The sequence below is a fragment of the Capricornis sumatraensis genome, chromosome 6, assembly GCF_032405125.1.
Source record: "Capricornis sumatraensis isolate serow.1 chromosome 6, serow.2, whole genome shotgun sequence".
In the NCBI taxonomy this organism is placed as follows: Eukaryota; Metazoa; Chordata; class Mammalia; order Artiodactyla; family Bovidae; genus Capricornis; species Capricornis sumatraensis.
In genome coordinates this window covers 89,982,553-89,995,038 of record NC_091074.1, presented here as the reverse complement: position 1 = coordinate 89,995,038, position 12,486 = coordinate 89,982,553, and the positions used below count along the sequence as shown (strand labels likewise).

At 45.1% G+C, this 12,486-nt stretch overlaps 1 protein-coding gene across 1 annotated transcript in view; it reads right to left on the bottom strand.

Annotated features, from left to right (window-relative positions):
- Positions 1-691: 691 nt before the first annotated feature.
- The window catches only part of DAPK1 (death associated protein kinase 1), a 204,149-nt gene continuing 192,354 nt past the window's right edge, over positions 692-12,486 (bottom strand). Inside the window, exons 21-25 of the mRNA XM_068974445.1 lie at positions 10,915-11,112; positions 9,752-9,890; positions 8,442-8,562; positions 5,699-5,887; positions 692-2,932 (exon numbers count right to left, since the gene is read on the bottom strand). Of these exons, the coding sequence (XP_068830546.1) occupies positions 1,700-2,932; positions 5,699-5,887; positions 8,442-8,562; positions 9,752-9,890; positions 10,915-11,112 (1,880 nt within the window). The 3' untranslated portion in view covers positions 692-1,699. The remainder of the gene's footprint in view (positions 2,933-5,698; positions 5,888-8,441; positions 8,563-9,751; positions 9,891-10,914; positions 11,113-12,486) is intronic.

Sequence of the window (12,486 nt, the reverse complement as noted above, 5' to 3'; positions counted from 1 at the left end):
TTATTTATTTTAATTGGAGGTTAATTACTTTACAATATTGTATTGGTATGCATCTTTTGTAGTAAGTTTTCTCTTGCTCCCATAGGGCACTAATCTCTCCACCTTTGTACAGAAAGAGAAAGCTTCCTGTTTCCCCATAGCTGAGAACTAAATGATACAATTTGGTTTTGGGGCTCACCCGAGGAAATGGAAAGAGCTCCTTTTCTTTAAAGCTAAAACACATGTGACATCATCCAAGCTCTTTCTGCTTTTCCACACCATTCCCAACTTCAGTAATAATTAAGCACCTAAAAAACTGCTGTTCATTTCCAGCCCTAAGAGATTAGGTTTAATCACTTTTTGGACTGGCTGGTCCCACGAGGTGGGGTACTGACAAATGAAAATATGACAAAAGAATCCTTTTTGAATTAAAGACCAACAAGCTAATGCAACAAGCAACAATTTATTTATAAAAAAAAAAAAGGAAAAGAAAAAAAGAACAAAAAAGAAAACTTTTTTTAAACTACATCTTAAAGATTAAGTAAAAATACCTGTATTAATATATATGTATATACATACTGCATATATATATATACATATGATATAATATTAAAATTACATGCTTCTCAGGACAGAAGAATTAGGACATGTTCCCTTATTTCAATTTAAAACTCCATCACAATTCAAAATCACTGCAAGAAAACTTGCTTCCTTTATTTTCTTTTTGCAACTTCAAGTACAGGAAGTTTTCAAACCAGGATCTAAATGTGGAGAACCGTCTGCTATGCACAATGACAACAAACTGCCACAAATCATGAGTCGGGGTCTTCTGAATTCTCACACAGGTCTTGGCTCCCTGTGACCGTGTCAACCTTCTACCTGAGACGACAGGGGATGAAGAAGCACGACAGCCTGCAGGTTCCACGTGAACGTTCACACTGACGTTGAAACAAAAGCACACACGAACATGTCTTGTAGTTAAAACACTGGCCATGAAATTGCTCTAGAGGAGGTTTCTTTCTCCCCTTTCCTTGCCAAAGGAAACACAAAAGTTTCAAAAAAAAAAAACCAACCAAAAAACCCTCGGGTGAAGCACCTCTGGCGATGATCAGCACACAGCAAGAGACAGAGAGGGAGTGTTTCTTTCTCGACAGCTTCGGGCTGACTTGGATGATTTCAAACACACCCTCTTCTGCAAAAGGCACTCACATATTGTCTGTTTATAAATCATACAGTGGGATTCCTTACATGGGAGTTTTTCCTACAAATATAAAAGAGATAAGCTGAGGACATGATATAACAAAGAAAAGAGTATAAGAAATACACATCTTGGATAAATGTGCGCTTTTTTTTTTTTTAAAGGACATTTAATATAACAGTTTAAAAAAATTTCATTGAAAAGTTAGGAATTCCAGTAAAATTATCATTAAGAAGCAAGGTACTAGAGGATGAGAGGTGGAGGGGGGGTAGCTTTTCAAATGGCCAAAGGTTTAAAGGATAGGGTCTGCTCTTGAACTAGAAAGACCATTCATTCACACACCAGGGAATGTGTGAGAGGAGGGAGGTAGTGGCAGATAAATAGGTGAGGCGGGGAGGGAGGGGGCGTCCTTCAGGATGTGGCCGTAGGAAGGAACGCACCAGAATCTCTGGTGGGGAAGATGGGCTGTGTCCCCCTTGCCCCTGCAGTTGGGAGAGACCCTGCCCAAGCCAAAGGCTGCCCTCACCGGGACACGACCGAGCTAATGGAATTGTAAGATGTGCCACTGTTGCAGCTTGAGGCGTAGGCCTCCTGGCCGTTGCCGTCGAGGTTGATTTTGAACACAGAGGACGCCTTCAGCAGGAAGTCCGCTGCGTCCCGACGCCCCAGCTCCCGCAGTTTGGACATGAGAATGCCGACAGTGCTCTCGGGGTAGGAAGTCCATTCTCGGAGCAGGGCGTTGACTGGGCTCGGGAGGAACTCCTTGGGAGACCCGTTATTGGTGTTATACTTGGCCACAAGGTCGGGGAGGCCCAAGTTCATGGCAAGGAGGCACCAGTCCTTCCCCATGGGGTCGGGCGGGTCTAGCAGGCGACTGAGTTTCCTCCGGGTCAGGAGGTTCAGATCTGACGCGTGGATGTCCATGCCCAGGCTGGCCTGCGAGTAGACGTCGTGACAGCCGAAGCACATGATACTGCTGAAGCTCTCCTTGTACCCGCCCATGGTGTTGGTCAGTGAGGTCTCCTTGAGAGTCTGCGCCCGGAAGAAGTCCCGGGGCTGGTAGATCATGACGGGCTCGTGGTGCTCTCGTAGCTGCTGGGGGCTCAGGTAGTGCTTCACCGTCAGCAGCCCGGGCAGCGTGGTGGTCATGACGTTCTCGATGGTGCTGCACACCGAGTCCAGCAGGAAGCAGCACTTGATCTTCTCCGTCTCCAGTCCACGCACCTGGACCTCTATGCCCTGGCCGTGGTTGACCAGCAGCACCAGCAGCTCGGCCCCGCGGTTGGCGATCTTGCAGCCGTTCACCCACAGGCGAATGTCCGCGTCTCCCTCGGCGCTCTGCTGGTGGACCCACCGGCACAGGTTCACCTGCACCTTGTGGAAGATGCCGCAGGGGAAGGGCGTGAGGTGCTCCACCGGGACGACGCGCACGCCGCCGTAGACCCGCACCTCGTCCTCCTCGTCCGTCCAGGAGCGGTGCAGGTTGTCAGTCTTGATCAGGGCGGGGATGTCCACCATGGTCCCGCTGCTCAGGTCCCGCGCACAGATGTCCATGGCATCCAGGATCTGCAGCAGCTCCTCCACGTCGCTGTCGGGCACCAGGCGCTGGACGTCCTCCATGGTGTAGCGGCCGCGGTAATGGTGCAGGGCCCGTGGGGTCTCCACAGAGAGCAGCTTTCCCAGAACGTTGGTGCACAGCCAGCGGGGATCCAGGAGCAGCACGTCCTGGACGGTTTCGCTCTGCATGATGTTGATCTGTCCGAGGGGACAAGGGGAAGTCACGCATTAGGAACATAAAGGGCCAGATAACCCAGCTGCTCAAACCACTGACCGGCCTGAGCAGGGATGAAATCTGTGCAGATGCTATAAAGAACGACCCAGGACGTTCATATGGAGGGGGTCTCAAAATCAATACGGAGCCAAGAAATACCAGCTTGGCAATGTCATAAGGGAGATTCTGAAAAGACTACCTTTGACTCTAATTATAAAAGGCCAATGCAATAAGAGAGGGATAGACAGAAGCCAGATGCAATGGGTGATTTTTGACTGGATTCTGAATCCCAAAATAAATACACAAATGGATAAAATTAGCTGTAAAAAAATACTGGGACAAGTGGCAAATACTTGAAAGAGGACTATAAATTCAACCATAGTATTATATCAACGTTGTGTTTCCAGGATATGATAATCAATTATATTACGGTTATGTGGGAGAATGTCCTCCTTAGCAGATGTGAGCTAAATCATTTAGAGGTGAAAGGTCATGATGTTTACAAAGCAAATAAATAAACAGAAGAGAGACAAAGTAAATTTAGCAAAGCATAAACAGTTAGTTAAATTAGGTTTGGAGGATATGAGGATACATCCTACTATTCTTGCAACTTCTCTGAAGGCTTGAAATTTTTCAAAAAAGATTCAGAATGTAATATTAGACTGTTCTGGAAAGATATGCTACCATAGTGGCTGGCCCTGGAGGGGAAAGGGAGGAATGAGATGAGAGGTGATGGCCAAAGGGGACTTCAGCTTTTCCTCTCATATTCATTTCTTTAAAAAGCAGAAGTTAGAAAAAAGAATGATACACATACACACAAACAGAAGCAACTTTCTCCTTCTTGGCACTTACCCCTCCTTCCCTGCCTCTCTGTCCTGGGTTAGTTCTACAAAGATCAGTGATCTCACATGGAGGCTGAGACCTGTTTGCGCTGGGAGTACTTTTCTCCCCATGAAAAGTGAAAGAGAGTGTTGGTTACTCAGTCATGTCCAACTCTTTGCGACCCCATAGACTATATCCTCTGTTCTTGTAATTCTCCAGGCAAGAATACTGGAGTGGGTAGCCATTCCCTTCTCCAGGGGATCTTCCTGACCCAGCGATCAAACCTAGGTCTCCTGGGTTACAGGCAGATTCTTTACCATCTGAGCCACCAGAGAAGCCCCACTTTTCTCTCTGTAGTCTTAAGTCTTTGAGATGCCTTCTGTTCAAACTTGAGACATTTCTGGAATGCAGAACAGTGTCTTTTAGTTTTTAATAAGGCATTTGGTAGAACGGGCTTCCCTGATTCCTCAGTTGGTAAAGAATCCGCCCGCAATAAAGGAGGCTCTGGTTCAATTCCTGGTTCAGGAAGATCCACTTCAGTATTCTGACCTAGAGAATTCCGTGGACTATCCATGGGGTTGCAAAAAGTTGGACACAACTGAGCAACTTTCACTTTCACTTTGGTAGAATACTGTCTGCAATTTAGTCCTAGACATAACCATCTCCTCAGGGTCACAGAAGACAGACAGATACACTGTGCCTTATTGGAGGTGACTAAGATCCTTAGATTATTTTCTAGAGAGCAGAACAGTACTGGAGAGGGGCTGGCAGCCAGAGTAGGGCATCCTGATTCAGATTTCCCTTCTTTTCTTTTTACCTTCATTTACTTATTAAAGTCTCAAGAGCAAGGAGAGATGAATTGCTGAATTGACCAGTTAGAAAGTTGCTGGTCAAATGCCAGAAGGCAAGGGAATACATTATTAAAAAGAGTGAGCTTACTATTATGGTTAAAATATATATGTTTATATCTAGCACTATAAGGTAAGCTTTGGTCCTTAATTTTTCCCATACTTGGAGGCAATCATTTAAAGTACTGCTGGAGGGGCTAGTGGATTTAGCCTGTAGTTTCATGGGGATTCAAAGACTGACACAATCACTGCTTGAGGCTCTAGGTTTTTAGGATCACTGGCTTCTTGATTTAATTAGAATTTCAAGCCTATATGATCCACGGCCGAGGGCCTAATGTGGCCCCTGAGAATGGGGAGACAAACTTCTTGTTTGTAAAATTCTCTGAACTGCTTCTGGGTTTTCATGTTCAGAGCTGTTCTTGTTCCAGACTAGCTTATACTGTTTCCTGATTTCACAAGATGGAAGCATGTGAAGGCTATGCCCCCTTTAGAGGGACAGGCAGCATATGAAGCGATTAGAACAGACTTCCCAAACTACATCCCAGTGCTGAATGTAACACAACCAGAAACAGAGATTTCTATTTCTTGATCATTTCTGGGGACCACTGCTTGCCACATCTTAGTGTCTCCAGATGTCATCTCCCTGAGGATACATCACTGCCATTTCTTGACTGTCTGTGAGCCCACTAGGTCAGTGTGTAGTTGACACGCCTCATGGAGAGCAGTCATCCGAGCTGCAGGAATCACAGCTAAGCACCAGCTGCTATGGGGAGAGGGAGGAGAGGCCCAGTCACCCAGTGTAGCAGGAATTCTGCCCTCAAACTAAGAGAAGCCAGAAAACCAACCAACCAAAGCAAAGCAAAACAACAGCAACAACAACAACAACAACAACAAAACAGCACTTTTAAGGTGAACAGGAGAGCAGAGGATCACAGTTCAGGAAATCACTCGAGCCTTCCTGTGAGGCATCATGGGCAGTGCGCAGTTGCCACTCTGCCCCTCCAGCTCATCCCACCTTCAGATGCTGGAAATGCATCCTGGGGGGCTCCTCCCAGATCCCTGCCAGGCTGGGGCTCTCACCTCGCCAGCACTGTGGAGCTGCTGGGCGATGTGCCGGAGGTCTGCCTCACTGGCCAGGGGGTTCAACTGGTCCTGTACGTCGTACACGAACTGCTGCAGTGACATCAGCTGGTTGGGGCCATTGAGCTTCCTCCAGGAGGGCAAAGTGGAGATGATCTTTTCACATAGGTGAGTCATTGGAGGGCAGACCTAGAATATGCAGGATGGGCAGGTCAATGTGCTGCTGTGGGGACTCAGGGGGAGCTGGGATTAAAAATGATGCTGCTCACATCTGCACTGCTGCATGGAATTATCTGGGTGCACTCATGCTTTTTTTGGCTAAGTACTGGGGCAGTTCTTTTTTTTTAAAATTTGAACAACACTAATAGTTTTATTTAACAAACATTGAATGACTACCTTGTGCAAAGCACTGTGTTAGGTGCCTGGGGCAGTTCTTTTTTCAGACTTGCCTTTAAGCAGAATCTATTTCACAAATCTACAAGTTTACAGAGGCTTTCACTTCTGCTCATGTTAGATAGATGGTGAGGCTTTGCAAGAATAGTTCTGGAACTGTGGACTCCGTGACCTAAGGTGCATCAACTTCTGATGTCCCCCCACCCCCTTGGAGTGAGGGTTTCAGCCAAGGGATGACCACTTTATGAACAAAGAGACAGGAAAAGAGAGTTAAGTATCATTATATCAACATTAGATGGGTTTTTACCGGTAAATTAGGTATCGTTGAGGATTACTGTTGAGATGTACATGCATGCTAAGTCACTTCAGTCGTGTCCGACTGTGTGTGACCCTATGAACTGCAGCCTGTCAGGCTCCGCTGTCCATGGGATTCTCCAGGCAAGAATACTGGAGTGGGTTGTGTGCCCACTTCCAGGGGATCTTCCCAGACCAGGGACTGAACCTGTGTCTGTTACATCTCCTACATTGGCAGATGCGTCTTTCCCATTAGAGCCAATTTGATTAATTCTTAATTGGCTTGTAATGAGCTTTTCATCTCTTAACTTGGTTAAATAAATCAGTCTATGTTACAGACTCATATAATCAACACATCTTCCTAATTAAACCTCCCACAAGCCAAACACTGCACTGCATCATTTGGGGCAGTCCCTTTTCCAATCACATTTTTATGCCCCCTAAATTCAACAATGTTCTAAAGCAGTGGGCTAAAAGCAGTGGGTTTGGTGAGTTGCATCTGCCTGATTTTAGGAGCTATGGGGTGCAGGGATGTGGAGCAGATATATGCCACAACTCAGCTCAAAACTCTGCAGGGAGCACAGGCCCTTGTCCCACCTGGTGGGCAGGCGCTGAGCCCTTCACAGACCACTGTTCCTGATCGCCACCCACTGGGTTCTGTGACCAGGTTCTCTGAGGCCCTCCAGGCTTACTCCCTGCCCACTGAGTGCTGTAGTGGGGCCCCTTTCAGAAAGTCGGGGTCAGGCTTCATGAGAGAGGAGAGAGTTCCTGAAAATCCCTAAAGCACATCTGGAACTAGAGCCTGGTGTTGTAAACAGATCACTTCCATCAGCTAAACAGTAACTTATAACTGAAGCTGGCCTCTACCAGGCAGTGGGAAAAGAGCCATATCCTTGTTACACTGGAGCTTAGACAAAGAAACAGTCCCTGGAGCATTGTTTTTTTTCTTTTTTAGCATTTTCCATTGGAACATTTGCTCATTTCAGATAGCTTTTTGAATATTATGGATAGTAATCTTTCATATACCGGAAGCATTGAGAATATTTTTTTCCCCAGTCCATGTCACCTTTTAACTTCATTTATGGAATTTATTTGCCAGAAAAAACTTTTTAAACTTTTATATTGTCCAATGTATTTGAACAAAATATTGGTGTATTTTCTTTGAAAACTTCTGAGGTTCTCTGTCTTGGTTTAAAAGTTTTCTTGAACACTCTCGAGGTATTTTAAAAATAAATTCTCTTGCATTTCCATTCAAGATACTGCTTTTTACATTTAAACGCTTTAATCTGCCTACAGTTTATTTTGGGGCTGCGTAGTGAGTAGGAGTTCAACCTTATTTCCTTCCAGGCAAATAGCCAGTTGTGCCAGGTCATTTATTAAATTTCCCCATTAAATTTAAATAACATCTCTGTTTTCTATTAAATTTCTGCAGATGTTCTGAGCTATTTCTACCCTCACTAATCTATTCCATTTATTTACTGATTGTACAGCCTCTATGTTCACTTATTCTTCTATTGAAATGTTAAGACAAAAACCTCATGTCCTCAATCCCATTCAGATCCTAATGAGAACTATACAAAGTTTATATAACTTGGGAAAATGAAACACTTCCTAAGATTGCCATCTAAGAACACCATCTCATTCCATTTGGTCATCTATTATTTCTTCAGTGAATTTCGTTGGTGACTGTTTTTCCACTTTTCTGCATTTCCCAAATATTTCACAATATGTTTACTCACTTTTGAATTGCTTTTGTAATTTTTAGGAAGCAATTTTACTCTTAAACAAACCACTAAACTCAGAATTTCATACATTCTAAGGTAGTCTGTCTTGCCCATAACAACTCTTCATCTCGAGGCCATCTCCTCATTTCTCTACTCTTGCTCACCCTAGAACAACAGGATAAAAACGTGGCAATGTAGACACCTTGTACTGGGTCCTGTGAAAACCAAACCAAACCACAAGAACCATACAAAGAGGCACAGAGAGGTCCAATTCCCTGGTCACTGGATGGTCCGGCTGAAGGTTGGGTCCAGCCCTCCCCAGGTATACTCACCGAAACAATCTGGCTCCGTATTTCTTGCAGGTGATTTCGAAGTACCTTCATGTCCTTAGACCCAGAAGCCCCGGCATCCAGAACAAAGAGCTTATTTGAAATGTGAAGATCGTTCCCAAACCTAAGGGAAGAGCAGTGGCCTCCTGAGAGTGACGCAGTCTCCCCAGCTGTTTCCACAGAGGGCCAGGCTCCTGCTGGTCCAAAGAGCTGGCGGGGGGCAAGGAAGGGCTGGTGCCCTTGAGGAGACACACCCCCACCTGCTGTTGGCTGGACTCTGTAATGTTACCCTGGTGTGGAGGCCTGGGGACACCACCTGCTCCAGGTGCAGACAGGTGCCCCAGGTTCCACAAAACTAGGGAACACAGCTTCCCTCGACACAGGAAAGGGGAGGCCTAATGAACTCATTTGACCAGGCAGGAGAAGAGATGTTGTGGAAGCTGATGGAGTGAGAACAGAGGGATGAGCATGAAACAACACCTTAAATCTAAAGTGTTAGTAGATCACCGAAAACTGTAACAACATTGTTAATTGGCTACACTCCAATATCAAATAAAAAGTTCAAAAAAAAGTATTAGAAGCCCTATTTTTCATATCAGGAAGATAATAGGTGAGTGTGAGTTGATAAACCAAGAATTCAAATTACTAGTATATTAAATAGAGCTGTAGGTTCAAAATTTTGGGGGGGATAGACACTAAGTAAAAATAAATACTTTTACGCTGTGATTCTAAGCACATCCATATTCCTAAGTGAAACAAAAAAGTTTTCCAAGAATATTTGACATAAAATGCACTCTGATATTTTCTATCATGTTCTTCTTACCTACATTCTACTGCAGGCCTCCGAAATGAAGTTTATAATCCACTAGCAGGTTGCAACTTACATTCTAAGAAATACTGATTGATGTCCTCATACACAAAAAAGATAAATATGTGAGGTGACTGATATGTTAATTAATGAGATGGAAAGAATCCTTTTATATTGTATATACATATATATTGAATCACCACTTTGTATAGTTTAAATAGCTTACAATTTCATTTGTCAATTATACCTCAGTAAAGCTGAAAAAAAATGCATAATACAGCTAAAAAGAGTTACCTTTGGGCAGTGGTACTCCAAGGCTGCTGATTTTTATCCTGTGCCTTTTACTTCTGTTTAATATGTTATTATGTGTATTGGTGGCTTTGGTAACAGTGAAACATACAATAAAAATTTCGGCCAAGCCAAAGAGACCTTTCAGTTCTTTCATTCCTCTCTCTGGGTCACCTGATTTCTGCTGCATTACCTGAAGATACAGCAGCCGCCATACCTGTTCCTGATCTCTTTCAGCAACGAAGTGTCTTTGTCATATCCAAACTCGCCTCCAGCTGAACGAGGAAGGTTCACGATGTCAGCATGGGTGGCCACCAGGACAACTCGGAGTGGGTTCTTCAGCTTGCCGCCAAAGGCTGAGGGCAGAAAGCGAGCCATTTCACACCTGCCCAGGTATGGAGAGTAAACCTCCACCCTGCCCAGGTGAGGGGGGGTGTTCGGCCTCAGGTCTGGGCTGCCTCGCTAGGTGGACGAGACTGGTACATTTTCCTTGCAGACTTGCAAACCTATGCCTGCTGATCGGAGTGACCTACGAGGTCACTACAAGGTCTAGACCTGGCCAATGATGGAATGAGCCTATTTCCTGGGCCTCAAGGAAGGCTGCTCAGAAGTGGACCAGAAGCGACCACAGAACATGACGCAGCTTCTCAGATCTTCCTCCAAGTAGGCCTTGTTTGCATGGTGAGGGGAGATCTAACCTCTGGCTGGGGGATGCCCTTTCCAAGACCAGAGCCAGCTGCTGAATGTAGCACAGCACAGAAGGCTCAGAAGGGAAACTCCTGCAGTTCACATCAGCAGAGAGCCTCTCGCTTATGGCAGTGTTTGAAATGAAAACATGAGAAAGGAGGGGGCAAAAGTGGAGGTACCTTGAAGGGAATCAGCCCAGTTTATTTTGCTGTTATATGCTTTTCAAGAAAAGAATCGACTGCTGAGTTTTACATTTCACCAGGGAAGGCTGCTTCTTTTTTTTGTATGAAAAGAACAAAATAAGTCTGTCCTGCTGTCTTTTCCTCTAGGAATAAGGCTAAGATACTACATTCAGTTAACATGGTTTCCTTCCTTTTACGTGCCCATTAGCTAAAGGGACAGCGGCTGTCAGATGAGGTGTCCCACTTTGAACCTAACAGAAATGACCACAGCTTGGAAATACAGAAAGAAAGTGAGAAATGACTCTCAAGGAATTGTTCAGAACTGAGTCTTTGTGGCAGAAATATGCAGAACAAAACCAATAGCTGAGCCTTAAGAAGCTTCCCGAGTGGAAATCTCCTGATAGGAAGGAGGAATAAGGGTGGCTTGCTGGCCCCAAGCTGCTAGATCTGGGTGTGAGCGGGAAGCAAGGTCAGGAGGAAGGGCCATCAGCCCATTGGCGTCGCAGCTCACCTATCGGTTCTTCCACTGGGACAAGAGACTTCAGGAAACTAAGCCAGAAAATCACTTGGTTCAGCTGAATCTCATAGGGCTCTTCTAGACTGAAAACAATGACATGGATGGACGTGGGATCGTTTGCAGCAAAATAGTCATAACAGCAGAAGTAGACAGGATTTCCAGAGAACTCCCACACACTGAAGTCACCAATGCCTACAGAGAAAAAGGAAAAGAAAGATTATGATTGTGAAATGCCACCAAATTTCAATTACAATCTTTCTCAGCACTTTAGGGTTTACGAGAGGGACATTCACCGCATTCATCTGTTTATTTATGCATCTACTTAAGTACAGATCTACATATGGAATATTTACATATCCCTATATTTTCTGTCTATGTCTGTTTCTATACCCACGCCTTGTATCTATACATCTACAGGTGGCTTAGGTGGTAAAGAATCTGCTTGCCATGCAGGGGAACTTGGTTCAATTCCTGGGTCAGGAAGATCTCCTAGAGAAGGAAATGGCAGCCTACTCTAGTATTCTTGCCTGGAGAATCTCATGGACACTGGAGCCTGGCAGGTTACAGTCCATTGGGTCCCAAAAAGTGGACATGCCTAAGTGACTAACACTACTACTACAATAAACCTACTTGTATCTGTAATCTGCTTTTCCATTTTCCTTAACACTTCCATTATTATATCTGTATCATTATTATCTGTGTATCTCCATCACATCTACTTGTAACACCCCAGAGTGGTACAAACACACACACACACACACACACACACCCTACACATGTGTGAATGTGCCTGCCTGTAAGCATACATGGAAGGGTGTATGTGCACAAATACTTTGTTTTCTACCCCCCAACACTGGAATCTCCACTATGAAATGTAACCTTAATTTTGGTTAAATTGTGACTAACTTCGCCTTTACAGCTAAGGGAGCAACCTGTTTTGGATGGCCACTGTACACAGGTGTAAGATGCAATAACTGATGAGCCGCTTGGCACATGAAGGATCTAAGAGGAACTGTGAGGATATTGGGTCTGGAAGGGTCAGGCTAGGGAGGAAGTGTGTGTGTGTGTAGGATGTGTGTGTGTGTGTGTGTGTGTGTGTGTGTGTGTGTGTGTGTGGTAGGGGTGCGGTTGCTTTCCCACACAGGGGCTGTGGTGTGGCTGGTTTTCCTGTAAATGTCATGGGCGAGATTCTGACCTGGAGTTTCTAGGGCACCCAGAACCTCCTCATGATCGTCCACACACTTGGACACCACCAGACCCACCAGATCCCAAAAGGTCAGTGCCACCCACCCAATGGCCTCTGGGGAGTCAGGCAGGACCACTTAAGTTATAGGATTTCAGGTTCCTTATCCCTAATTTTTCCCCTTGGTGTTTACTCTGTGCCAGAAATTCTGCAGTCGAGACATTCTGGAAGATCCACAGGGTTTTTCTAGAGCTCAGCACTCCTGGGGAGCATGACCCTCTAAGTCTGGCAGCTAAGACCTCAGTGGGAATAGTTTTGGGAACACAGAAATAGGCCTTTTGAGCCTGTGGAGTGCTGGGAGCCAGACACGGGAAGGCGGTGAG